This window comes from Crotalus tigris, unplaced genomic scaffold (assembly GCF_016545835.1).
Source record: "Crotalus tigris isolate CLP2741 ecotype Arizona unplaced genomic scaffold, ASM1654583v1 scf7180000024167.7108832, whole genome shotgun sequence".
Lineage (NCBI taxonomy): Eukaryota > Metazoa > Chordata > Lepidosauria > Squamata > Viperidae > Crotalus > Crotalus tigris.
In genome coordinates, this window is record NW_024100417.1 from 2,429,416 (window position 1) to 2,456,262 (window position 26,847).

The window sequence follows — 26,847 nt, forward strand, 5'->3', positions numbered from 1 at the left end:
GTTACAGCCTGGGACCACGCCCGGCGGCAGGACAATCTTTAGGTACCGACAGACAAAGGGCAGGGTCCATGGGGGAGGGGTTTCGCCCTATACCACACCCGGGGACTGCCCCGTACGGGGGTCAGGCGCCAACCCCATGGCCACAGAACATGGTATGGAACCCCCCCCCGATCACCCTCACGTTCGATGGTGACTCAGATCGGTTAGCAGTGTTCCTGAGCCACGTGCTAAACCACCTGGACCGCTATACCACCTTATATTCCTCCAATTGGGCGATGGTGGTGGCGGTCACAGCATGCTTGCAGGGTGAAGCCGCTGCTTGGGCCGCAGATCTATACAGCGACCAGGCAAGAGAGTTGACCGACGTAGGGCTGTTCCTTGAGGCGCTGAGAGCAAGGTTCGACGACCCAACCCGGTTACAAAGAGCTGAAGCCCAAATAGTGGGGTTAAAGCAGAGGGGTAGACCGGTGAAGACCTATATCCGCGAATTCCAAAAGGCGGCCGGGAGGCTGAGGTCGTGGCCGGATCGTTTACTGATTCACCACTTCCAGGCTGGCTTGGATTCGGACATACGTCGCGCCTGTGCGGTGAGAGGAGTTGTGGGACGCCTGGTCGACTGGTTTAAAGCTGCCATGGAGTTGGAATTTGGACTGAGGGACCGTCCCGATGTACGTGCCGACAGGCCGCCCGCGCGCCGTGCTCCAGACCGATCCGGAGAGGGCAGTACACAAGCCGTACCGGGTACCACCCGGCCGAAGCCCGTATTCAGGTGCTTCCGCTGTAACCGGCCGGGCCACCGGGCTGCAGAGTGCGGGATAACAGATCTAACCGAGCTGACCGGTACACCAACGGCAATCGGAAGACCGGGCGTTACGCCGAAGAGAACGGCGGAGAAGTCCCGAGTTGCATCCCAGACGGCTCAGACGTCGTTCCAACAACTCCCTGGTGATACGACCCCAGTGCTCCACGAATATGAAGAGGAAGGTCAGGTGGAGGATCCTATGGTGAGTGAACCGATAGTCCCATTTAACATTCCGGTAACATTGACTAGCCCGGTCACTGGGGAGACAAAATCATTCCAGGCATTGGTTGACACTGGCTGCACCAGATGTCTTATTAGCAAGGAGGTGGCGTCCCAGATGCATATTAGGGTGACCCGATTGAAGTCCCCCATTCGCTTTGAGCAGGTGGATGGGTCCGTATTAGGAGGGGCCCCGACTACGCTAGTGACTGAACCCGTTAGGATGGAAGTGGCCGCGCATTGGGAGATGTTGAGATTCATAGTAGTTCCATCCATGTCAGAGGCTATTATCCTGGGGTTGGCGTGGTTGGATAAATGGACACCAACCATATGGTGGGCAGATGGCTCCCGCCATCTACGCCTTACAGCAGGCCCTCAACCACCAGTCCCGGAGCGGTATAATAGCAACATGAAAGGGGAAGGGGCAGATCACATAACGGATGGGAATCAGGGCGAGTACCCAGCAGTGTACGAGGATCTTGCAATGGTCTTTAGTGAGCAGGAGTGCGACAGTCTGCCTCCCCATAGGCGTACAGATTGCGCGATTGAACTTATCCCTGGGGCGAAACTCCCAAAGGCCCGAATGTACCCAATGACGTTCACGGAGTTACAGGAGATGAGGCAGTACGTGGATAAGAACTTAGCCAGAGGATTTATAGTACCAGCACGGTCTCGGATGGCCGCCCCTGTACTGTTCCAGGGAAAGAAGGATGGGGGTTTGAGGTTATGTGTAGACTTCCGAGGTCTCAATGCGGTGTGTATAGAACAGGTGTATCCCCTGCCCCTTATAAAAGACCTTTTGACTCACTTGGCTACTGGAACCATCTTCACAAAGCTGGACCTCCGTGAGGCATACTACAGGGTTCGCATCAGGGAGGGAGATGAGTGGAAAACAACCTTTAACTGTCCGCTAGGCAGTTATCAGTTCAAAGTAATGCCATTCGGGTTACAAGGGGCCCCGGCTGTGTTTATGCAGCTGATCAATGAGGTGCTGCACGACCACTTATACAAGGGTGTCCTCGTGTATCTGGATGACATCTTAATCTACTCAGGATCACTAGAGGAAGATGTGGAATTGGTGCGCACGGTTCTACGCAAATTGTTAGACGCTCAGCTGTACTGTAAAATATCGAAATGCGAATTCCACAAGGAGCGTATTGACTATCTTGGCTTCAGAGTGTCGGCAGCAGGGATAGAAATGGATCCCAATAAGGTAAAATGCGTATTGGAATGGCAAGCGCCAAAAACCTGCCGTCAGCTACAGCGGTTTCTAGGGTTTGCAAACTTTTACCGGCAGTTCATCCCCTCCTTCGCTGACGTGGCCCTGCCGCTGACTCAGTTGTTGCGCACCAAGCGATTAACCGGAAAACCTCGCCCAGGACAACCTCTTGCCTGGACTATGGCCTGCCAACAGGCTTTCGAGTCCCTTAAAGGGCTATTCGCACGAGACCCCATTCTGATACACCCCGATCCAGGCCGGCCATTCGTCGTACAAGCCGACGCCAGCGATGTCGCCATTGGGGCGATATTGTTGCAACGTAATGCAGACGGACTGTTACAACCGTGTGCCTACACGTCCAAAAAGTTCACGGACACGGAACGCCGCTGGGCAGTGTGGGAGAAGGAAGCGTTTGCTGTGAAATGGGCCCTGTCGACATGGCGTCATTTGCTGGAGGGCGCACAGCACCCCTTCGAGGTGTGGACAGACCATCAAAATCTAGCGGTCCTCCAAACCCCAAGAAGATTAGCACCCAAACATGTGCGATGGGCGCAATACTTCCAACGGTTCAAATTCCACCTGAAAGTCGTTCCGGGAGGGAAAAATTTCCTAGCCGACGCACTATCCCGGCTACCACAGTACAATAGCAAGAGAGAGCAGGTGATTCACGCTATCATACCTCCGTATAATCCGGGTCCCGGCCTGCCTGAGAAGGGTGCACAGTTAGGAGCCTTCGAGGATGGGCTGAGATCGGCTTTGTTAACAGACCCCTGGATTTTGGCTAACCCTGGGGTCTTGAGTCGTCGTGATGGGTTAGCCTGGTATGGGGATAGGTTATACGTTCCATTGGCACTAAGGAACCGAGTGTACCACAGATGTCATGACTCAAAAACAGCCGGCCATTTTGGATTTGTAAAGACACTCCATCTAGTGAGACGCCAGTTCTGGTGGCCAGGGATGAGGAAAGACATTGAAGAATATGTCAAACGGTGTCACCTTTGCGCCCAAGCAAAAACGGTACCGAAAAAACCCATGGGATTACTACAGCAAGTATCTGACCCGGACCGCCCATGGCAGGATCTCGGGATGGACTTCATTGTAGATCTGCCAAACGTGAGGGGCTACACGGTGATCTGGACAGTGGTGGATCTCTTTTCTAAGCAGGCCCACTTCATCCCCTGCAAGGGTCTACCATCTGCAAAACGGTTGGCGAAATTGTTTGTACAACATATTTACAGACTACATGGGGCGCCCCGTCGAGTTATTTCAGATCGCGGCGTGCAGTTCACAGCCCGCTTCTGGCGAGATTTCCTAGCCAGTATTGGAACCACACAAGGATTGAGCTCGGCATACCACCCCTGTACCAACGGGGCGGCAGAACGGGCAAATGCAGCGATTGAACGGTACTTACGCTGGTATGTATCGTATCAACAGCTGGATTGGGTGGACTATGTTCCATTTGCTGAACTAGCGTATAATAACGCAGTGCATAACAGTACCGGTCTAACCCCATTTCAGGTTGTTTATGGGTATGATGTGGTCCCCTTACCCGATTGTGTGTCACCAGACCCCCCTCTACACCGATCAGAGGGTTGGTTTGCTCGAGCGGGCCAGGTGTGGCGTAGCGTAAAGCAAGCACTAGACCAAGCAACACAGGTGGCTAAGTATCACGCCGACAAGAGACGTAGACAACCGCTCCAATTCCGTGTGGGGGATAAAGTATACTTATCAACCAAATATGTTAAGTTACAGGTCCCCTGCAAGAAACTGGCACCAAAATATATCGGGCCCTTTCGCATAGCACAAATCATCAATCCGGTAACGGTGAGGCTCGAATTACCAAAGCTTCTAGGTAAAATACATCCGACATTTCACGTAAGTTTATTGAAGCCGGTGGGGAGGACATCTCATGGACAAACCCCAGGCCCTGTCACCCCAGGAAGGTACGAAATAGAGGACATAGTTGACTCGCGACTACGGGGTAAAAGACTGTACTACCTGGTCGTGTGGAAGGGGTATCCTTTGTCTGAAGCCTCCTGGGTATTGAGTGAGGATGTATCCGCCCCCGAGCTAGTTAAAAGGTATCACAGAAGGGTACCACACGGAGCGCGGGGGGGGGCAAGGGGACGGTTAATTGGCGTATCTGGCCACAGGGTACACGCGGTGACTCATCTGTTACCTTTGTTTCAGGGGGAGTTGTGGTGAGGGGAAGCCGAATGTCAGACCCAGCACACTACCAACCTGGCCGCTACCAACCTGGCCGTTTGCAGCCTCCAGCCTGCGCCAACGGCGAGCGTGTCCTGGCGGCTCCGGCGGGACGGCACCTACACCGCCGGCGTGATCTGCGTGCAGCCAGCTGATTGGGCATGTGACGTCCTCACGTGGAAGCCAACACGGGGGATGGGGGCTGTGGGCAGGAGCTATGAATTGCCGCTGGGTCTGACAGGATCTAATATCAGTTAGGGCGGGGGGGAACGGACTTGTTTCACGGGGCTTGCTGCTGTGGGACTGACTGAGGACTTGTTTCATGGGGCTTGCTGCGGTGGAGGTTAGCACAGGGTGGGGTGGATGGGTGGATTATGGGCGGGGTATCCTTATAAGGCTTGATGAGGGTGTGTGCTGTGGGTGTAGCCCGGGACGGCATATAGCGCGCGGGGTTGGAGCCTCTCCCAGGGTAAACTTTGTTTCCTGCAACGTGCAATAAACTTTGTTGGATTCTGGAGCGTGCCTGGTGTATTGCTTGCCTGATTCACTCAAGGACGTTCCTTACAGCTGAGTTGCTACAGCTGCAACAGATTACTATAGATAATCCATTTACGGCTCCAGCCCTAAAATCACAGGGATTCCTTTATGATTTTAATAACAGATAAATCCTGGTTAGGAAGACTTAGCAAGGTCATATAAATCAATGAATATGAATAATCTGAGTAATTGGGCAAAACAAAAACTATCTGGAGCCATCATATTCTGTCAGGCTCTTACATATTTTATGACCTTACCTGCCACAGTTGTTAATTACTGCAGTTGTTAATAACATAGTTGTTAAATGAATCTAGCTTTCCCATTGACTTTGCTAGTCAGAAGGTGATCACAAGATCCCAGGACACTGCAACTGACATAAATGTAAGTCAGTTGCAAAGCATCTGAATTTTGATCACATGACCATGGGGATGCTGCTAGTCATAAATCACTTTTTCTAGTGCTGTTGTAACTTTGAATGGTCATTAAACGAACTATTGTAAGTTGAGGACTATCTGTAATCCAATCAGGAAGTGACTGAGGCTTGAGTGATTGCAAGCAACAGAACACCACTTCATCAATGAACTTTTTCATTTGACTATAGACTGGTTAATCCAAGTTCTCAATCTGGGGAATTGGAGTTGCTATTCGTGTACTTGCACGATTCATATTATTTTCCCTCCTTATACTAAAAGATGTATTTAGTATAAGGTGAAAACCCAATTGGATAATTTTGTTAAAAGTTCCTTTTCTTTCTACCCATAATTTGGCCAGAAGAATTTCAGAGGTCTTCAAATATTTTGCCTTAAAACAGTCATTTGCCTGGGCTGTGCCCTTAGTCAAAAAGTTAACTTCACTGGCCAGAAGCACTCATCCTGCCTTCATAGCCAAGTTAAGGAAAAATATTTAGAAAAATCTGGCAGAATTAGAATATTTTCAGAGTATTCAGTACATATTATCAAATACGGGCCAATCCTTTAGATACCCTTCATCAAAACTCTAAAGAAAACCTGTCCAATATAATCCGAACATGCTTAACAAATATTAATATAAATCAATATTAATATGCTTAATATATAATTATGTATCTCTTCTTAAAATCTTCATTCGCTACGAAAGTAGCAGTCAATTCCAATTCAGTGAAGAAATATAGATTAGAGAACTGGGTAACCAGTTGTCATTGATTAGCATGTTCATTGGACACCTTCAGCCTTGGAGCTCTCTGTAATTCTCAGCCAGTGAGGACAATTCTACTTTCAACGAAAGCACCTTTCATGTCCCTCCAGAATCTTATATAACCTTGACATGTTCCACATTGGATACTTTCCACATCAGAGAATAGAATATTAATTGTTCCTTCTGTTTGGTATATGGGGAATTCAGACCTGTACAGTTGTAAACATTCAGTAGCTGTTGCCACTTCATGAGTTCACACCTTTTTAAGAAATGGAAAATGTTCAGTTTATATTGGCAACATATGGGAAGAAGCTCACTCTCTAATTTATTATTTCGTTCTTGTGTCTCACTGCAAAATAAACCAGGTATGTACTGCACAATGTGGGCATGCACACCAGACGTGTCAACACTTTCTTAGGTTAAACTTGAAATGATCCTGGGCATTTCTTTAAGGAGTTGCCAACATATTGCTATGTGTCTCTGTATGCTCTGAATCACCTTTTCATCTTCTGAATCTACATCATTATCCTAAAAACTAGATTGGAGTTCTAGCAATGGATATGATACACGAAACCCAACACTTTCTTACTTTCTCCTTGACTTGTACAAGTAGTTAGCCCATTCAACAATAACAAAAATAGCCCTCGTAGTATGCACCTATGTTCCTTTCTTACCTTTCTTGGCCTTACACCTTGCATTCAAAGTGAGGATATTAGTTCAGAGATCTTGTTCACAAAATATATGAAAAACAAAGTCTCGTGGAAGGAGCTTAAGCAGTCTACAGATGTAATCATGTTTCTTTCCTAAACAAAAAATTACCCTTAAGGGAGGTTCGATTAAAAAAAGGCAGGTATAGCATAAGGAGTCAAAATAAGAACCATATAATCGTTGGGTAACTAGTAAGAGCCGAGGTGGCGCAGCAGTTAGAGTGCAGTGCTGCAGGCCACTTTAGCTGACTGTGTTCAGCAGGTCAGCGGTTCAAATCTCACCGGCTCAAGGTTGACTCAGCCTTCCATCCTTCCGAGGTAGGTAAAATGAGGACCCAGATTGTTGGGGGCAATGTAAAATATATATACATTGCTTATTGGTGTACACCGCTTAGAGAGTGCTTGCACTTAAAGCGGTATATAAATCTCATAAATAAATAAATAATAGCAGGTGCCTCCCAACTGAAATAATAGAAATAATTCCTGCACATATTTGATTATGTACTATTAAATGGATGTCAACTCTGTCATACAGTATTATTCATAACACATATCTATTCTAAAGGGAGAAACAAATTAGCCATGAATCATAACATCTTGCCCCTTATTGTGTGTTCTTTGTACCACATTGCAGTTGGTTTGCATGATAGATAATCTTTTGTGCATTTCTTCCTATGGTTGTAATTTTGTCTTAAGTTTATTTGGATGCAGATTCTATATGTACTGAAGAAGTGTATCTTTCATGAAAAGAGATATAGATGTCTCTTTTTATCATCTCAGAATCACTGGTTTACATACAATGAAATCATGACTGTGGAAAGCGTGACACAAGCTGTGTCCAACTTAGTGTTACAGTTTGGAGAAGAAGATGCTGATCCAGGTGCAATGGTATGTATGTCAATTATTTGTTAAATGTCCATTGTTGACAATTGCATTATTCAGTTAGTGGGTCATTAAATGCCTGATCCTTCTATGATTTCATTCTAGTGAAATAATTTTTATATTTCTATTATTTCTCCAGGAAGATCTGGCCCATGCCTGTCTTTTAGGTCTTCCAACAGTATACCCATTGCTACTGTAACTGAATTCATCTACTTAGCCCCTGGTCAATGTTTTCTTCTCTTTCCTTCTATCCTTTCCAGGATTAGAGCCTTCTCAAAAGAAATAATATTTGCATAAGAAGTAGGATAATTTAAATCTGGTCATTTTTTTCTCAAGTGAAAAATTTGGGATTTTTGTTCAGTAATCCATTTATTTTCTTAGCTGTCCACTGTATTCTCAAGTATCTTCTCCAATACCAAAATTCAAAAATGTCAATATTGTTCTATTCCTACACACACACACACACACAGAGGCTTTGACCTCCCATTCAGAGCCAAAGGGACTTATCCATCAATACATAGAGCTTAAACGGTTAAACCAGGGGTAGGCAACCCAAAACACTCAAAGAGCCACTTGGACCCGTTTCCCACCAAAAACAAAACACTGGGAGCCGCAAAACCCTTTTGATATCTAAAATGAAGATAACACTGCATATATCCTTTCTAACCTTTATTATAGGTGTGTGTATGTGTGTGTGTGTATGTGTATATGTATACACACACACACACACACACACACACACACATATACACATTAAAAATAAAAGTAAAAATATGACTCTTGGGAATATCCATACTATTAAAACAATGATCACCAAGATCATTTAAGAGAATAAAATTACATACACACACAGGTAAAAAAAGGATATATGCAGTGTTATCTTCATTTTAGATGTCAAAAGGGTCTCTCCCTCCCTCTCTATCTGCCCTTGGTCTGCCACTCCTCTTCCCCCACTCTCTCTCTCCCTCTCTCTCTCTTTCTCTCTCTCTCTTTCTCCCCCCCCCTCCTATCTGCTGCTCACCTGGCAAGCTTCAAGCTGTTGTCCAACAACCTCCGGGGTAGGCAACCTCGTCTCTTTTATGATTCATGGACTTCAACTTCCAGAATTCCTGAGTCAGCCTAGCTGGGCTAGCTAGCTCTCTCCTGCCCTTCCTGCTTCCTGCTTCCTGCAGAGACGCAGCAAAGGGAGGAGCTCCGCCCAGAAAGCTTTTCAGCTCCTCGGAGAACAGTGTGAGTGCACTCTCTTTTACACACACACACACACACACACACACACACACACACACACACACACACACACACACACACACAACACACACACAAAAAAAAAACACACACACACACACACAGAGAAGCAGGGAAGTGCAATTGCCTCTCTCTGTCTCTGTCTCTCTCTGCAAAGGCAGAGGAGGCTGGGAGCCACAGGGGAAGGCTCAAAGAGCCGCATGCGGCTCCGGAGCCGCAGGTTGCCGACCTGTGGGTTAAACCCTAGGCAACACTCTGATCTTCACCATTCACTCGATCACTCCTGTCCACTAATCTCCTCCTGCCCCCCCAATTTTCACCCAGGAGGAAGACAGCATATAATCAAGAGAACTGGCAGTCAATATTCTCCTTCCTATGTCTCTAACTTGAGGGTGGTGAATAAATCCAGCCTCCCCTTGCAAAATACTCTACCAACCCACAACCAATTCAGATCTCTCACCATGCAACATCCACAATGTAACCTCCACCCCTCACCCCCGTAAACCATTTGAAATCTGCCCTGGTCCACCAACTATAGGACTAATTTGTCCAGTCAAGTCCAGTTTGAGGAAGAAAAGGGAGGGTATCAAAATGGTCAATGCAACATGTGGTTAGCCAGGATGCAGCCACAGGACTCTTATTCTCCTGTAAAACTACCAATTTATTCCTGTTCTCGTTGTCATCCATTGGACATCCAGGTTCTTCATTATATCAAGGGCTCCTGCTGCTTGAATATCATAGCCACTGCAACCTCTTTACACAGAGGTGACCTGTCTCCACTTCATCCCAGGAGGATGAGAGCAGAGTTATTCCTCTGTATCCACTACTTCTGTAGTGGATGTGATCTGTTGCGCCTTGATTCCATCTTGCCCTGCCAATCAGTTGAGTCAAGAACAACAGATCTGCAATGCTACCAGATTCTGTGGCTTGCCACCTGCCGTGTCTTCACAGTTTAAGTACAGCCCTGGATGGAAACAACAGTACAAATCCAGTGGCTACACTATACCTTCTGTCCAATGCCTGGGAAGATGCAAATAGAGTTTTTCTCTGTTGCTGCTCATGCTGCTGCCTCCTCTCCCATTTTTTTATGCTGGCCTGCACTTTGCCCCAAGTCACTTCTGGAAGCCAATCCCTCTGAGACCCCATCTAATGTCCATACGTTACCTCTAACGTAGCCAAAGCTCTCAAAAATATCACGCCCCACACCACACATCCACCTCGGCATTGTAACAAATATGTATATTTATAGACAAATGGTTAAGAAATTCAATCTTGTTTCTTTGTATCTATTTTTTTCCTCTAGGTTTTATTTTGGAGTTTTACCTTTGTTGTAAATAACTGAATAAATCATTACATATCAAGAAGGTAATCAGAACTGTTTCATTTGCTTAAATATACTGCCTGATTATCTCATGTTCCAGAGGAGGGAGCTAGGTAAAAGGCTAAAAATGGGAGCTCCAGAAATGACTTTTGAAGGCCACATGTCTGGGAGTTTGGTTACTATCATGCCAGCCAGAAAAGGAAGAAAGTTTAGCCTACTGGTAATATTAGAAAGACACTAGATACCAGCAGTTAGGCAACATAAGGGAAGTAATATACAGTAATTATAACTGTATGTACAGTGGTTGAAGCTGTACTGAATTTTGGGAGGTAACCTTTCAGTTTGAAAAAGAGACTATAAAGGCCTGAAATATTGTCTCAAGGGATCTGCTTTCTCTTTTATAATGATTTACTGCTGCTTTAATCCCAATGACTGTGTTTCTATTCAACCTTCCACAACCAACAACGTGGTCCCTGCGACGAGGATCAAAGTGCATTACGTACTTAAAAACTGAATAAAATCTGCAGCTAGCTGGAGCTTTAAGATGTTCATCTATCCTATTAAAACATCAGGTAGTCCTCAGCTTACAACCATAATTTAGCCCAAAATTGTTAAGTGAGTTTTGCCCCATTTTACAACCTTTCTTGCCACAGTTGTTAAGTGAATCACTGCAATTGTTAAGCTAGTAACAGTTATTAAGTGAATCTGGCTCTTCCCCACTGATTTTGCTTGTCAAGTAACGAAAGGTGACACTGCAACCATCATAAATATGAGTCAGTTGCCAAGTGTCTAATTTTAATCACATGACCATGGGGTGCTGCAATGGTTGTGTGAAAAACAGTCATTACGTCGCTTGTTCCAGTGCCATTATAACATTGTAACTTCAAACGGTCACTAAATGAACTGTTGTAAGTCGAGGACTATCTGTACTAAATAATAAAGTACTGAAAATATGTTTGTGCATGGAAGAGAGAGGCAAATATTCCTCTCTCTTGTATGCATCCCTGAGAAAGCCAAATTTGATGCACGAGGAAGAAACATTTGAAGATGCATCTATTCTAACACTACTCATTTTAAGCATTCCTCCCACCTCGGAACCTTATTAAAGAATTAGTGACATAAGAATAACAAAATGATTTATTCTAGTTTCCTCTTGTTGAAGATCTTTATGTACAGAAACTGTAAAAAAATCTTTGCGCCTTTAAGAGCAGGCATACGTGCTGCTGAAATAAAGTTACGGGCACTGGAAAAAAACTGAAGTTTCAGTTTGCTGTGATCAGGGAATGAGGCAGTTGGAGAGTTCCTCCTCTCATCAAATATCTTTGATGACATCTTCAAGTTCTTCTTTTGTGTACATGTGGAACTTCTTCCCAGGTTGCACTGTTGCAAGCTGCAAGGACAGCAAAGGCAAGTTATAAATACTTACTCACATTAGAAAGTAGCAGTCCTTGACATACAGGAGATTGATTACTGCACATGAAACGGATAATACTATCTGATTGTCTGAATACTTTTGGCTAGCAAATCTTTTCACCCTAATACATTTCTATAAAACAAAGTCATTTCTAACATGCTCTAGTTCTTCAGAGAAAAGAAGAAATTATGAAAGCTCTACTACCTAAGCTTCATTAGGATAAACAAAGATTTTTATCCACACTACTCCAACAAAACTTGAGTCTGGGCCATACAGGTTCCTCTTTGCTCCATAAAACATAGAGGAAAAGTAGGGCTGTGCAGTATATTTGTTGTACAAGCTCGTACTGCCTAAAACAAGCTGATATGTGATAGTCTGTGCCTAAACCAAAATATGCATGTTTCAGATATATGGTCCATATATGGAATAAGCACAGGATGGTTTTTGTGGAAAGTAACCAAAATAAAACTCCTCTGGGCAGAACTGGGTGGTGAGTTAAGAGTGGGAGCTGAGGGGTCTCCTTGGCAATGGTAGTGCAATTATTAGCAACTGAGATAAGACGAGGGGAGAAAGGAAGGGGAGGCAACTGGGAAGCACCAGGCTGGCAAAATAAATTGCACTGGGAGACTCTTCTTTATTGCTGAGACCATCTTGGTATGGAACAGGCATTGACACTATAATAGTGCACTGACTGAGAAAAGGCAAAAGAGGGAGGTAAGAAAATATGCTGGAAAGATGGGAAGGGGGTCAGCACAGTGGTGTGTTATTGTTGTTTTCATTTGTCTTCTGCAAAAATACCATGCAGCAATGTCAGCATGATGACTGAGGGAAGGTGAGGAATGAAAGAGAGGGAAAGTACTAGAAGACCAGGGACTGGGAGGGCAGGTTGATAGAAATGCATTGGTAATCTAATGTTTAAAGATCATCATGGCAAGAAACAAGCCAATATATAGATAACCAGTGGGGAGGGGGAGGAGAAGGGGTGGTGGTGGAAGGTATAGTACTGAGAAGATTTGGGTGCCAATCAAGAATCCACCCATAAAATCCTAGAGCCCAAATATTCTATCTGTTGTGTTATATCAAAAGACACAATTCTGTTAAGCTTATGTTGTACAGTGTAATCACAGCATTTTAGTTCCAACTCCCTCCGCTTTAGTAATTTCCTGACACCTTTATGCAATTGACTTAATTTTTGTTGGTCTTAAGGCTACCCTCAGTGGCCACATTCAACATTGCATACATCCAATTTCCTAAAAACCATTGCAATAAAGCTATTTGGCAGCTTTATTGAAGTGGTTTTCCAATATATTCTTTGGGAAAGTTCTTTGACTTCCCAGTTTAACCTTCAGCCTTGGCATTTCCAACTGCTATACTATCCATGTTTGAATAAGATGTGATATGCTTTTTTTTTTAAAAGATCACCTAAGGGCACTAGACTCCACAGCCTTGTTCCATGACTTCAATATGTTCTAGCTCCTGAGTTTCTTACCCTGACCATGTTTGGATGTCCTCAACCTTAATTCATCAAAAATAATTATATGGCATTTCTGATATCAAAGCAGTACATCTCTCAATTCCAGCTGTTGGGGAACAGAAAGTTTTCTGTTTTTAAGTTAGGCACATTCCTATCTAATTGTCTAGTTAGTAGAACAGGGGTCCCCAACCCCAGGTCTTTGGACCTGCACCGGTCCACAGCATGCTAAAAACCGGGCCGCACAAACAAGCAATGCTCCATATGCGGAATGCAGGCAGCACATAAAACCATGCCTGTTCCAGTCCACAGAAAAACCTCTCTCCACGGAACCGGTCCCTGGTGCCCCAAAGGCTGGGGACCACTATAATAGAACATTGAATTAAATCACAGGTGTCAAACTTAATTGCGTCACGTGATGTATCGCAATGTTTTTTGCCTTTACAGAGCCAGGGTGGGCATGGCCTGCACGTGATGCATCCAGCCTGCAGGTCACCAATTTGACACTCCTGAATTAGATGGAACTAGAGTTACTAGTATTAGTTTTTAAGATTTTAAGTACTCTGTTATTCACATTACATTAATTTTTGCTACTATGGCAGTAAAGTACCTTTCCATTGCCATGCAGATGTTAAGATGTTAAGTATATGGGTCACTATTTCATTACAAAGATATCAACAATCTAATCTCGGGAATATCAATACTGAAGCAGCAGAGCCACATATGCAACTTTTAGGATCCTAAAGTCCTACCCAAAAATAATTGGGACATAATATACAATCCATAGCAAATCTAAGTTACTTCAATATCTGTGATGAAATTCCTTTAAGTGGACATAGTTGGAAAACCTTTAATAAATGGATTAACATACCTCAATGTTAGTTGCATTCAGCTTTTCTTCCATAACTTGTTTTAGAATTATAAGGGACGACTTAATTGCCTCTTTCAATGTCATTGACTGTGAGAGAAATCATGAAACTTAAAAGCTGATATGATAGGCACCAGATTGCCGTAGTTATCACACTGATTGGATAATTTTCTTAAATTATACAAATGCTAAAGTAAGCCATTACACAAAATGATATATATAAAACTGACTGGACAGTGCTCTTACTCCACATGCTAGGCTAAACTGAATTTACATAAATCTCAATTCTTTGATGGAAAAGTATTCATAGAAATCTGTCTCAACAATTGGATGCAGTTCACCATTGCAAAAATATTTTTATGATTGAGAACTTCAGGTTTCAATCATTCATATCATAATTAACATGTTATATTTATCTAAAGACAATACAAGCTGTTGTTTAGGCATGAGATTAAATTACTAATTTGATTTGTTAGTCAAGAAAGCAGATTTAATTTAAAATATCTCAAAATTTCTTTTCATATTTCTATAAAAGGTTCTACTCCTGTGAACTTCTCAGATCCAAAACCAGTTTAGATACCAGAAGCCTATAAATATATTGAAAAAATATTCAAAATGCCATAGGTAATGACACTTTTCAAATTGCTCAAAGTATATTGATGACAAGCATAAAGATAACTCAGGTGATTCTAGAACACTGTATTAAAGTTACAGCTGTTTTAAAACCAAACACAGGATCTTGTGGAAACTGCTACAATAAAAGTCACACTTAGTTTCTTGATCTCTCTGCTTACATCAAGGAGCAAGGCCAAATAAAATGGATTTTCACCTTATGATAAATCTCTTGCAGTGAGCTTTGTGCACCTTCTGAAGCTGATCCAATTGCTCTTGCATCACACTGTACAAAAGTCCCAGAAGGATCCATATGAAATCTACATGCATAAATAAAAGATAGGAAAATGAATAAACCATCAAGAGTTATGCAGATCACTGATAAAGTCTGAAATTTTACTCTGTGAGTTATATTTGACTAGAAACAGATTGTGTAGGCACACATGTGCATATCATAATCAAATGATTACATCCAACAAATTTGGGACACTAGTAGGGATAACCACAGTTCTACTACATGGCTTAGAGCCAGAAAATATTGCATGGTGAATTAGATTCATCTGCCTTGGCTTTCTTTTAAATGAGAACCTGCCAAGAAGGCATTATATACTCAGCCAGATAAGAAATGCTTCAATACAAAAGAAAAAAGGACACTTTGGATGCAAATGTTTAGGATGTTTCCTATTCTTTTAATAGCCACAAAAATATCACCTATATTAAATTCTCCTTCTCTCTCCTTCTAGCTTTCTCCCTCTCCCCCTTTTTCTCTCACACACAATCAAATCATATCAATCTCTATTTATCTGTTGTCTAAAAAACATAAGACTGAAGTTATATTTGCCCTTTCACTTATTAAAATGACCAAGATTGTGCTGCAGAAATTAGTTTTACACTTTCTATAGCCAATTTCTCCCCCCCCCCCTTGGCCAAGTATATAGTGTGAATAAGCGAGTATCACTGCCCTTCCTTTCTTCTAAAGACTCCTATGAATTTAATCTCCTTGCTATTTTTTGCACTTTCCAGATTTTTGAAGTTTTAGGATTTAAGTTCCTAGAGCTCCTGCAATTACTTGTACACCTATAATTCCACAAACCATATTAATGATTTTATCAAAGCTATCTATTAAAAAACAGGTTGCTGGATTTATCTAGCAGCTCAATGATTGACCCACAAGCACATTAAACTAAATTAATAAATATGATGGCACGGAAGGCAGTAATATGTGTGAACCGAAATCTCTATAGACATAACTGAATTCTTATAGAAATACATTGATGGTAAAAAAAAAAGAAATGGTTCAGAATTGAAATAAATTACCTTATTTTCTTGCAGCCATTTAATAAATTTCAGCAACTGATAAAATATTTTACAAACTATAACAGTTCATGTTTTTTAAAATACATCTTTATGGTGCAATAAGTACCATTTCTCATATGCTTGTTTTAACAAAGAACATTTTGTTATTGAATAGTTGGTGTCAACTATCATTTCCTCTTATCATGAAACTGTTTAATTACTGAAGAAAAAATTGAAGATAAGAGATGAAAAAAGACAGCCTAAAGATGAAAGAAATCTTGAGTTTATTAAAATGCAGTCTAAATGCATTTAGTGTGCTGTCACGTGTATTTTGTTTGTATAAAGTAAACTCTGCTGGTTAATGACCACAATTATTTAAAAAAAACTGCAGACATAAAAGTTTAATGTTATTTTACAATTTTGGATTATTTTTCCTTTTGGAGATGGTTAATAGCTTTCCCTTCCTCATTCTCAAAGCATTTCTTGCACTCTTAGCTGAGCTGCTTCCACTATGAAATTTAGAGAAACGTTCTCCTTTAAAATGTGCTTGGAACTTTGAAGTGCTTCTAGTTACAAGGACTCCCTTAAACACCACCTAAGGAATGCCACAGAAGATTACAGATATTAGATTACTTGCAGTCTGCCAGTTCTTCTGAAACAAGAAAGGAAACTTACTCCTTCTCTTTATTTTCATTGAAGTTTGCATTATCAGAGGTTTTATATTTATACAGAAGTCATATTCTGTACAAAGTGCCATTCAAATTGCTTTTGGGGCACGTTATCTATAGAAGAATCATTGAATTTGTTTTTCAACCTTAATGATAGATACAAGCAGTTTGTGCCCTCATATCAAAATCAAATTTATCATATTTTTATACCTGTGTCCTTGCAAACACTGAAAAATCTTTGGATTATAATTATTAATATAGCTTTTACTACGAAAATGTATACACCTTTGCTTTTTGGGCAGTATCTTTGTATCTTTAATAACGGTGACAGATACAAGCACAAGAGAGTTTGGAAGCTCCTATAACAGGGGTCTTCAAACTTGGCCCTTTTATGACTTGTGGATTTTAAGTCCCAGAATTCCTCAGCCAAGCTGGCTGAGGAATTCTGGGAGTTGAAGTCCACAAATCATAAAAGGGCCAAGTTTGAAGACCCCTGTCCTATAAGATTGTAAAAGTTAATTTGTACCACCCAATCCAGTCTTCATCTACTGACAATCTCCTTGATTTCTAAGTTGATTTTGTAGAACTCTATGGTACTCTGTCTTCTAACTCAGCAGTGATAAGTAGTCTGGATTTAAACACATAAATAATGAGAGTGAAGAAACAAAACCCAACTTACAGTTGAGGTCCTTTTTCGTCGACTCCTCCAAAAAGTAACGCCACACCAAATGGCCTCGACTAGAATGAAATCATAGAAGGATCAGGCATTTAATGACCCACTAACTGAATAATGCAATTGTCAACAATGGACATTTAACAAATAATTGACATACATACCATTGCACCTGGATCAGCATCTTCTTCTCCAAACTGTAACGCTAAGTTGGACACAGCTTGTGTCACGCTTTCCACAGTCATGATTTCATTGTATGTAAACCAGTGATTCTGAGATGATAAAAAGAGACATCTATATCTCTTTTCATGAAAGATACACTTCTTCAGTACATATAGAATCTGCATCCAAATAAACTTAAGACAAAATTACAACCATAGGAAGAAATGCACAAAAGATTATCTATCATGCAAACCAACTGCAATGTGGTACAAAGAACACACAATAAGGGGCAAGATGTTATGATTCATGGCTAATTTGTTTCTCCCTTTAGAATAGATATGTGTTATGAATAATACTGTATTTTCAATTCAAGCTTAAAGTTCTTTTAAATGCTTTCAACCACATGGGAAGCATTCTACCATGAGCAATTCCTATGCAGACTGTAGCTTATTACATGAAAGGAAGCTAATCTCACAACCACAATCATATAATCAATATTCCATAACTGAGTAGCTTAAATATTTTGCCATCTGTGCAGAAACCACTCACAGAAAAATGATTTATGTACTGTTAAGCGTGATTTGAAAGAGCTCCTTGATCCAAGGATGTAACTTGCAAAGATTATGGAAATCATTCACTGAAACACATTTTCAATTTAACCACACATCCATAGCAAGCAGGGTCCTGAAATTATGAAGTTAAAGATTATTTGGAAAACAGTTTTGCCTGTGCCCTAAATGTACCTATTCCCTATGTTTTATATGTTCTTTTTCTTTATTGGATAGAGAATTTTAAAAGAGAAATAAGACTATTAAAATGTTGTCAAACTCAGTTCAGAGAGAGCCATCCGAAAGCCATGATAGTAGAGCATTTTCTGACATCACACGTTCTTTTAATATTCATGTAATTGTAAATAATTAGTGACAAAAAGTGAGGGATGTACAGTAATGGAATCTTATTTTCACCTTCTTATATCCATCTTGAATTCTACATATTCTTTTCACATGAAAGTTAATTTGTTTTCTGCAGTTCTGCTGCCATATTTGTTTTAAATCTGAGTGAATAACTAATTTTCTTTAAAAAAAAAAAGATGTGGGAGAAAAGCAAGATGCACAAAGATCAGTATTTGAGGTTTACCTGTGTCTCAACTCTTGCTTTGTCAATTAATGTCTTTGCATCAGCTATCAAGCCACTCATTGCACAACCTGAAAAAAGTGAGATACAAATTAAAAAGTACCAGCCTCAGCACTGATCCATGTGAGACACCAATGACTGACTGATGAACATTCAAATAAACAATGCATTTTTAAACATCCATCCACATACATATTGATACTCCTAAAAACTGTAAAAGTTGAACATCAAATTAACTTTGTTAGACAATACCATTGTTCACGGCTATATTAAAATAGTTAACATTAATGTTAAGCACAGAGAATGGCAGATATAAATGAACTCCAGTTCCAATTCTCATCAGAGGTGTGTATGTGATTTTATATATATAAAAAAAATGGTCTCAAGTACAGAGGACAAGCTAACATTAGAGGTCAATCAATGAGCTTCCAACAGAGGAGTTGGCTGGGGATCAAGAGCGCACACTGCAATTCCCAGCTCTCCAATTTCTATATTTGGAAACAAACTTTTATTAGAGAGGTCATATAGAAGCAAGTTGCTTCTGATTTCTACATTTGATTCTATGTTGTGCTGATTTTGAGCCCAGAAACTGAATGATCATTACTTGCAAATATTAATTTCATACCAAAGGAAGTCTACATATAAGCTCATATTATAGGAATTAGACCACCAAAGAAAGAAGTTTAATCATATTCATATTGCAATTACACTGCAGAATTTTCTTAAGAATTAGCTTTTATTCTTACCTATATGAGAATCAATTTCTACAATTTTCTCAATACTGCTTGGCTCCATAAGTGGGGAAGTAATCCTCTTCTCCACAGCCAGACAAACTCCTTCTGATGTCTGGATTCCAATTGCTGTGGAACCAAGCTAACAAAAATAATAAAAATAAACATTTTAAACACTTTTTAAAAACTGTGCATTTGTTTTATACAATCTAAGAAATACTCAGTATGTACAGTCTATGATAGTCAGATGCAGAATTTCAGAAGAGTATTAAACAAATAGGATGTATGCTGGATGCAACCAAAACCCAGAATGCAAAAAGGAGAGGGAAAATTTAGAGCATATTTTCATTTACGCAGGGATGTCACGTCTGAACTTGCTGAATTTTGATTCTAGACCTTCACAGAAGTTCTTAAACTGTTTCTATAGGGACATATTGTGCAATAACAGATACATCATGGCAAATAATGGCATAACCCTCTCAAACAACTCCCTCAACATTACGTTTATATAAAATAAGGAGAAAGGGCAGCTTTGGAGAGGAAACATTTAAATCAATCGTCAATGTTTTGTTCTCAAACTGCAGGTATGCTAATAATTGGACCATCTTTGATTATCATGGATTAGGGAGAAAAACTTTTTACCATTCATTCACTATTACTAGTCTCTCATCCTAAGCCAATATGTGACATTTGACAAACTGCACTAACTGTACCTATTGATCTGATGGGTCTACGACAACTTGGCACAGCCAGCTCACCAAGCCACCTCTGCCAAATCACTGCCAAGTTGCTACAGGACTTTACACGGCCAACTCACCGCAGGGACAATTTGCCACAGCCGGCCAGAGGGAGAGCTGGGTGGGCAGGCAAACAGGTGGGCAGAACGGTGGCTTCCCACTGGAGGGAGAGCCGGACAGGTAGACAAGTAAGTGAACGGGGAGAGTGCAGAGTGGTCTCAGAGGCCAGTACATCCCATTTTCACACATCCTGCTGCTGCTGCTGCTGCTGCTGCTATGTTGAGCTCTGGCTGTTCGAAATTTGACCTGTTCAGCAATGGTGACGGAGTTCAGGCAGTTTGGCAGTGTGCTGGGTGGGTGGCAGCTGGGCACGTCCTATTTTCACCCACCCCACCACTCTGAGCTCCAGGACCTTGCAGCAGCAACAGCAGGGGATGTGAAAATAGGATGCCCCCCCACCAATCCCTCCCCATTGCCTGCCCCACCCACTGCTGCCGCTGTTCCAGGCTTCTTCAGCCTGGAGCTTGGTGGCAGCAGTGCCGGCAGCAGCCGTGTGTGTGAGAATAGGATGCCCCTGGCCACTACTACCACTCTGCACACCTGCTCACTCGCCCAGCCACTCAGCTCTCCCTCCAGCCGCCTGCAGAGAATTGTCCCCGTGGCAAGTTGGCTGTGTGGAGCTGTCCTACAGTGATTTGTTGGCAGAGGCGACTTGGCAATGGTGAGCCGGCCACATTGAACTGGTCACAGCAAGTTGTCCCATTCCATGATCTGATAATCAATTCTTTTTTAATACATACAATAACTCCTGTCAAGCCCTTATATGATTAAGTTCATCCCATTCAAGAAATCCCCAAGATCATTTTGTATAAAAATATATCATGCATCTTCTCATAGCAGTGTAATTTGCTTCAGATTATTTGCAACTGTTATTTTTTGATGTTAAACTCAATTATCTTCAGAACAATAAGGATCTGGCTTGGCTCTGAAAAAGGCCCTATAGAACAGATACAAACTATTTTAAAATAAGCATATTTTTAAATATTAATGAATAGCATGCATTAGTTTAAATCAGTATGACTTTGAAACAACAGATAAGATGCTCATAATACCAGCTATGAATAGTCTATAGTCAATCATGTTTGTCATCAATTTCTCAGAGAGACATGCAGCTCTAGCAAGGAGTCCTTGGTCCTTCTTCTTCATTGGTAGCTCTAACAAGGAACTACGTACATATCGTTAATTAAACTTGTAGGCACTGATGAGTCAATACTTAGTATACTAAGCTGCATACAAACAGCAAAATATTTGCTTTCCCCCCTCCTCTTTTTTTACAGATATATAGGGGGGTCTACAATTCTGACATGGACTAGCCAATTCAAAACATTGTGCACTCCAACCCAAGCTCTCGGGCAATAAAAGTAGACCAGGACATGATAACTTTCCTGCTAATCCGTAGGCATTTTTCAAGTGGTTCTAAGACATCCCCACACTTAAATCTGCTACATTTGGCCCATTTGGGAAAGTCTAATGGAATGCTTAAAGATTGTCTACTAATCATTCATGTGCAGCTATGTTCAGAATAAGGAAAGCTGAATTTAGTTATATTCAGTGCAAAATGATAGCATTATCTCCATGTCAAAAATAATAATCCCACAGGTAGTCCATTGTGACTGTAGTCGACACTACAACCGTAATTGGGACCAGAATTTCCACTGCTAGGCAAGGCATTCGTTAAGTGAGCTACACCTGATTTTATGACTTTTTGCCAGTTATTAAGCAAATCACACATTCATTAAGCAAATCTGGCTTCCCCTCACTGGCTCTGCTTGTCAGAAGGCACCTGGGATGGTCAGAAATGGTTATCACATGACCCCAGGATGCTGCAACTGTTCTAAATACATGCCAATTGCCAAGTGCCCACATTTTTTTCATGTGACCATGGGGATGCTATTACAGAACAAGAAGCATGCAAAGAAAACTAACACGCAATACACTGAAAAGGTAACATTTCCTCTAAGCACAAGAACCCTTGCAGGAATTTGAAAGCCTCCAGTAGTTACTGTTATTATCCTATCTTTTAAATGTTTCTTCTGGATTATGAAGCTCAGGTTATATATAAAGCAATCCCTCCTAATGTTTCCCCTTACAACCATGAGTTAGGCTGCACTGTTTGGCCCAAAGTCACACATTGAACCTCCATGGTTTAGTAACAACACTAACCTATATCACTGTAATCCTAGTCCACACTCACTACAGCAGACTGGTTCTCAATGCAATATAACTTGATGTTCCTGTTTCGGCATACTAAATTACTTACTAAATCAAGTAATATAATCAAATTGGGAAATGATTTTTCTCATTGTTTCAGTAACCATACCATGTTCAGATATAAAGAAATATAAGTAGCTTATTCTTATGAAACTGAATTCAAAATATTATGTACAAAATGTTAAACAACTAATTCCTGAGCACTTTTCAACAGGACCCATCACATTATCCCAGTTATTTATATTAGTTTAACATTTCACAGAGATTCCATTAGATGCAACTGGGTAAATTAAAGAATATGACACGCAACACTGCCAGTCTCAACCAAGGAAAGTAGGACAATTATTATGACTGCGCAAAAGCTACCTCAGCATTACTTCAAAGAAAGTGTAGAAGAATTGGATAGTATTGCTCAAACACTATTCTCAAACTGTATTCTCAATCTTCATTCACTGTTCTGAGATTCCCCCATTCCAGTCCATCCAGTCTATCAAACAGTTTTTGCACAATAGTTTCAAACGTACTTTGATAGCTTCAATGGCATATTCCACTTGGAATAATCTTCCTTCTGGTGAAAAAGTGTTCACGCCTCTAGAAGAGAAAGGAAAGAATCAAGAGTCACACTGAACATTTACTAGAATTTAGATTTTGAATCAGACTTATGCAATACAGTTTGATTTCAAGTAAAGACAAAATATTTTTCTAGTTGAACTAGACTTGTTGCAAATAACCAACAAGGGTGTTTTCAGAGAAAAACAGGATAAATTCATGAAAGATATAACAGCTTCCAGACCTGGCAACTACAGGTATGTATTATCTATTGTAGCAGCTATTCAATCTTCATATCTTAAATATCTTACATTTTATAGCCCCCCCCCCCAAAAAATCCACTAATATAGGGGGGAGAAGAAACCCTACTTTTCCCAAATAGGCAGCATTCTATTTAGCGGTCTAGTAAGTTTTAAACTCCAAACTTCTCAGAAATTTTTTATTTTCTCCAGAATGTAAAGATAACCCAATTTTAAGAAGTTTGTTAAGTCAACACATGACTTGAAACAAAACAGTGACAGTAGGGACTGAGAGTTTTAAGATATTGCAAAATGTGAGCAAAAACTAAATGTATGAAATGATTTATAAAAGTCACCACCAAATTAATTTTTTTCTTCTTGAGAAATATCACCAGGTATTTCCAAAAGTACTTGGCAAAGTTTATTGCATAGTTTTTCTACTGTGTAGTAGTTTATTCAACAATGAAGTATTACAATACTTGATTTCAGTGAGCTGGTCCAATCACTGATAAGCATAACCGAAAGCAAAAGTTTGAGGATCATCATTATGACTAAGGAAATGTACTGGCCTTGAATACACAGTAATTTCACAACACAATTAGGCCCAGTCTGCTGCGAATAAGAATACTTTAATGAATTACCGGTAGCAAAAGTATTCAAAAGGATCGAAATAGTCCGATTTCTGACTAATAAACTTGAGAAATGTCACAATCCCTCCTATTTTCTTTTATCCAGTAACGAGCAGACATAGTTAAGGCAAATCGAAAATCTATGAACAAGCACCCTACAAAGAATGAGCAAACTGAAATTAAGTATTCAGAATAAACGTAATTGGAAACTTTAACAGTTACTGTTTCAAATACACATAAAATCTCTTTACCGCCATAGTGCTTAAATTTTGCACTTCAATTTAAGTAAAGCTACTTTTTCCGCCGGCGAAAAGCTTTTGCGGGACAGCACAAGAGGGACACCTCCTCCAGGGAAACTTCATACGAGGAGCGCTTTACGCTCCAAACTGTAGACCGCAAATGCAAAGACGGGCTTTTTTCCGCGCGGGCAAACTGTTCTCCATTCCCAGGCATATTTAGGCACGAGGTCCGACCGAAGTGCTTCCTTTCCAAAGAAAAAAGCCAAAAGCACCCATAACCACCACTAGAGATCCTTGAGCAGAGGCCGGCGAGCTTGCGGAGGGAGGTCGCTTCAGCTCCCTCCGAAGTCTTTGGACGAGTCGGTCGGAAAGGAAGGCCTTTCTGCAGTGACTCAGCCCCAGCCAAACCAGGCCCCGCTTCCGCTTGTCCTGCCTGCACTTACCTGTCGTATTCTGAGCGAGTGAGGAACATGCTGGCAACAGCAGCTGCAGCAGCACCAGGGAAGAGAGATGCGCGCGCCGGACGCGGAGCTTTCACGTTCGAGCCTCGACTTTAGTCCGGAGAAGGCTATGGCCCTGTCAGCAGAGCACCCGGTTTCATCCGCCACTCCACACCGCGCATGCGCCAAACTCGACGGCGTACGCCTCGCGTGCTTACCGGCCAATAGAGCTCCGAAGCGGGAGCTTACAATGCCATCGTGCAATTGGCCCTGGAAAGGTTCGTACCAAGCCGGGATTGGCTTAACGGTTACCATGGTCTACGGGGGATATCAATCCCGCCCTTCTAAAGATTTGAGAACAAATTAAGTGATGCAGGGGGATTTGATGAGTTCGTTCTGTTTCTCCGAGAGTGGATCGTAGCGTTTTGCCCTTCCTCGCCTCTCTTTCCGTTATGACTCGTTATTTTGGTAAATAAATAAATAATTTAACAGTTAAATATTTAACGGGGGAAAAAAAGTGCGGCGATCTTTACCTAAAATTGTCGATAAGCGGTAGCGATACTAAAGCATGAAACTTGGACCAGCTCATGATTTTTAATATTTAGACACAAGTCCTACACGATGTACTCTCACCCGTATCACGGTTACCCATTCACCCTGTATTGAGATTCAGTATTCAGGTAAGATCCGCTTATCAGGACGACTCTGAAAATACGCAGCATTTGGAGGGGGGGGGGGGAAGACCAATATATTCAAAGTATTAATGAACTATCTCCCTGGACTGGAGCCTATATATTGTTGTTGAAGGACAATATTGTGTTGCATCCGTTCCAAACAAATATATGGTTTGTGTGGTTTCAATTCATGTTATATGCCATATGACAGTTAATGATGGCTTAAACCAAGCTAATGAGACAAGCAATACTTGGTGTTCTGATGTGTCAAAGCAATTGACCCAAAAAGGGACCAAGGATGCTATAAAGCAAAAAGAACTGCATGTAATCCTTGTTCGTGACCACAGTTGGCAACTTGGCCATTAAACGAAGCAGTTGCTAAGTAAAACTATGCTCTTTTGATCTTATTTCATCTTTCCTTTGCTTTACAGACCAACGTAACCGCAAACAGTTGCTAAACAAGTTTCTAATAAAGATTACCTGTGCAGAAGATACCTCCAAAACAAGTCTCAAAGGTGACATCTTGATGAGAAAAGCAATAGTAAAATAAACAATTGTCACACCAAAATATTACTGATCAAATTTTGCATATTTCCATATATTTGGAACCAAGCTGCATAACCTTGGCCACTTGGGCTTGTCAAAAACCTTCAAACTGAGTATGCAGTGGGGAAGCTCTTGTTTCCTATAAGATAAGCCTTTTCCTGAATGTCTCTACTTACCTTCCAAAATCCCATGAACAGTCCTCCTATTTTCTTAAGAGTTGTAAAATTGTTAACTCCCTCTTTAAAATATCCCTTGCTTTTTAAAAAAGAAAGAGAAAGAAGCTGATGTTGAAGTATACAGCAAAGTAGTCCCTGGTAATCATTCCTATACTCTATTGTCTAAACAAAATTCTAGTTGAAGGCTTCAAACATTTGTGTAGAGTAATGCAGGGTTTGTTTTTTTTTTTTAGATTAATAGCCATAAGGTGGGAGAGCAAGGTAAATGGAGCTGGATGGAGCAAAATTGAAATTATAAATGTTTATAGCAAAGGTGTTTTTCTGAAATCTTTTTCCCTTTCCTACATTCATTCAAAAAACCCAAGATGCATACTTTACCTTAATTACTAAAAACTGGTGATAGCTGAGAAGCAATGTGGAAGCCAAATAAAAGCTTTGGGCTGAACATTGTATAACCCTTACATAGGTGGGCAGAAATGAGCCACCCTGCTTGTTGACCATGGGTGCGCTCTCTTTCTCTTTTGCAGTCCTTGGAGCCCATTTATAGCACTCAAATTTGTTGGAAAAATATCAAAAATCAGCAGAAAGCAGGGAGATAAAGATGTTTTCATAAGCTTAATACATCAGTGAAAGTATAAGTCCCACAAATCTCTCCATATGGCAGGAAATTAACTAAAACCTCCACTCTCTGCCTTCTATAATGGCATTACATCAAGGCTTTCCTGACAGCTGTGCTTGGTTGCCAAGAATACTAATACAAAATAGACCTCAGCAGCAGAAAACTACTGACCCCTGATGCTAGGGTATGTGTGCACAATATTGAGGCCTCCTTAATAAGGGCCCTACATTTCACAGTAGTGCATTGCATGGGTCAGAAAATGACATGGTAAAATATTCACTACTGCTTGCTTAAAAAGACAAGCTGAAAATGTCCAAAGCTTAAATTGGAGAGGTGTCATCTGAAATTGTAGATACTTTGATTCAGTTGTCTAGGTAGAGCTTTTTGCA

The 26,847-nt window shown here is 41.3% G+C and overlaps 1 protein-coding gene and 1 long non-coding RNA gene across 2 annotated transcripts; one reads left to right on the top strand and one right to left on the bottom strand.

The window, feature by feature from the left end:
- Positions 1–11,429: 11,429 nt before the first annotated feature.
- On the bottom strand, positions 11,430–24,619 carry PSMA5 (proteasome 20S subunit alpha 5). Its single transcript, XM_039323324.1, has 9 exons — positions 24,447–24,619; positions 22,872–22,938; positions 19,355–19,481; positions 18,612–18,679; positions 17,477–17,584; positions 17,319–17,377; positions 14,893–14,995; positions 14,067–14,153; positions 11,430–11,700 (listed from the first exon to the last, which is right to left on the bottom strand). The coding sequence occupies exons 1-9, from the start codon at positions 24,473–24,475 to the stop codon at positions 11,623–11,625; spliced, it is 726 nt and encodes a 241-aa protein (XP_039179258.1). The 5' UTR covers positions 24,476–24,619; the 3' UTR covers positions 11,430–11,622.
- A 142-nt stretch (positions 24,620–24,761) lies between these two features.
- LOC120298995 lies at positions 24,762–25,683 on the top strand. The gene is made up of 3 exons (XR_005554290.1): positions 24,762–24,911; positions 25,049–25,123; positions 25,549–25,683. It is a non-coding gene; the product is annotated as an uncharacterized LOC120298995 (long non-coding RNA).
- Positions 25,684–26,847: the final 1,164 nt, after the last annotated feature.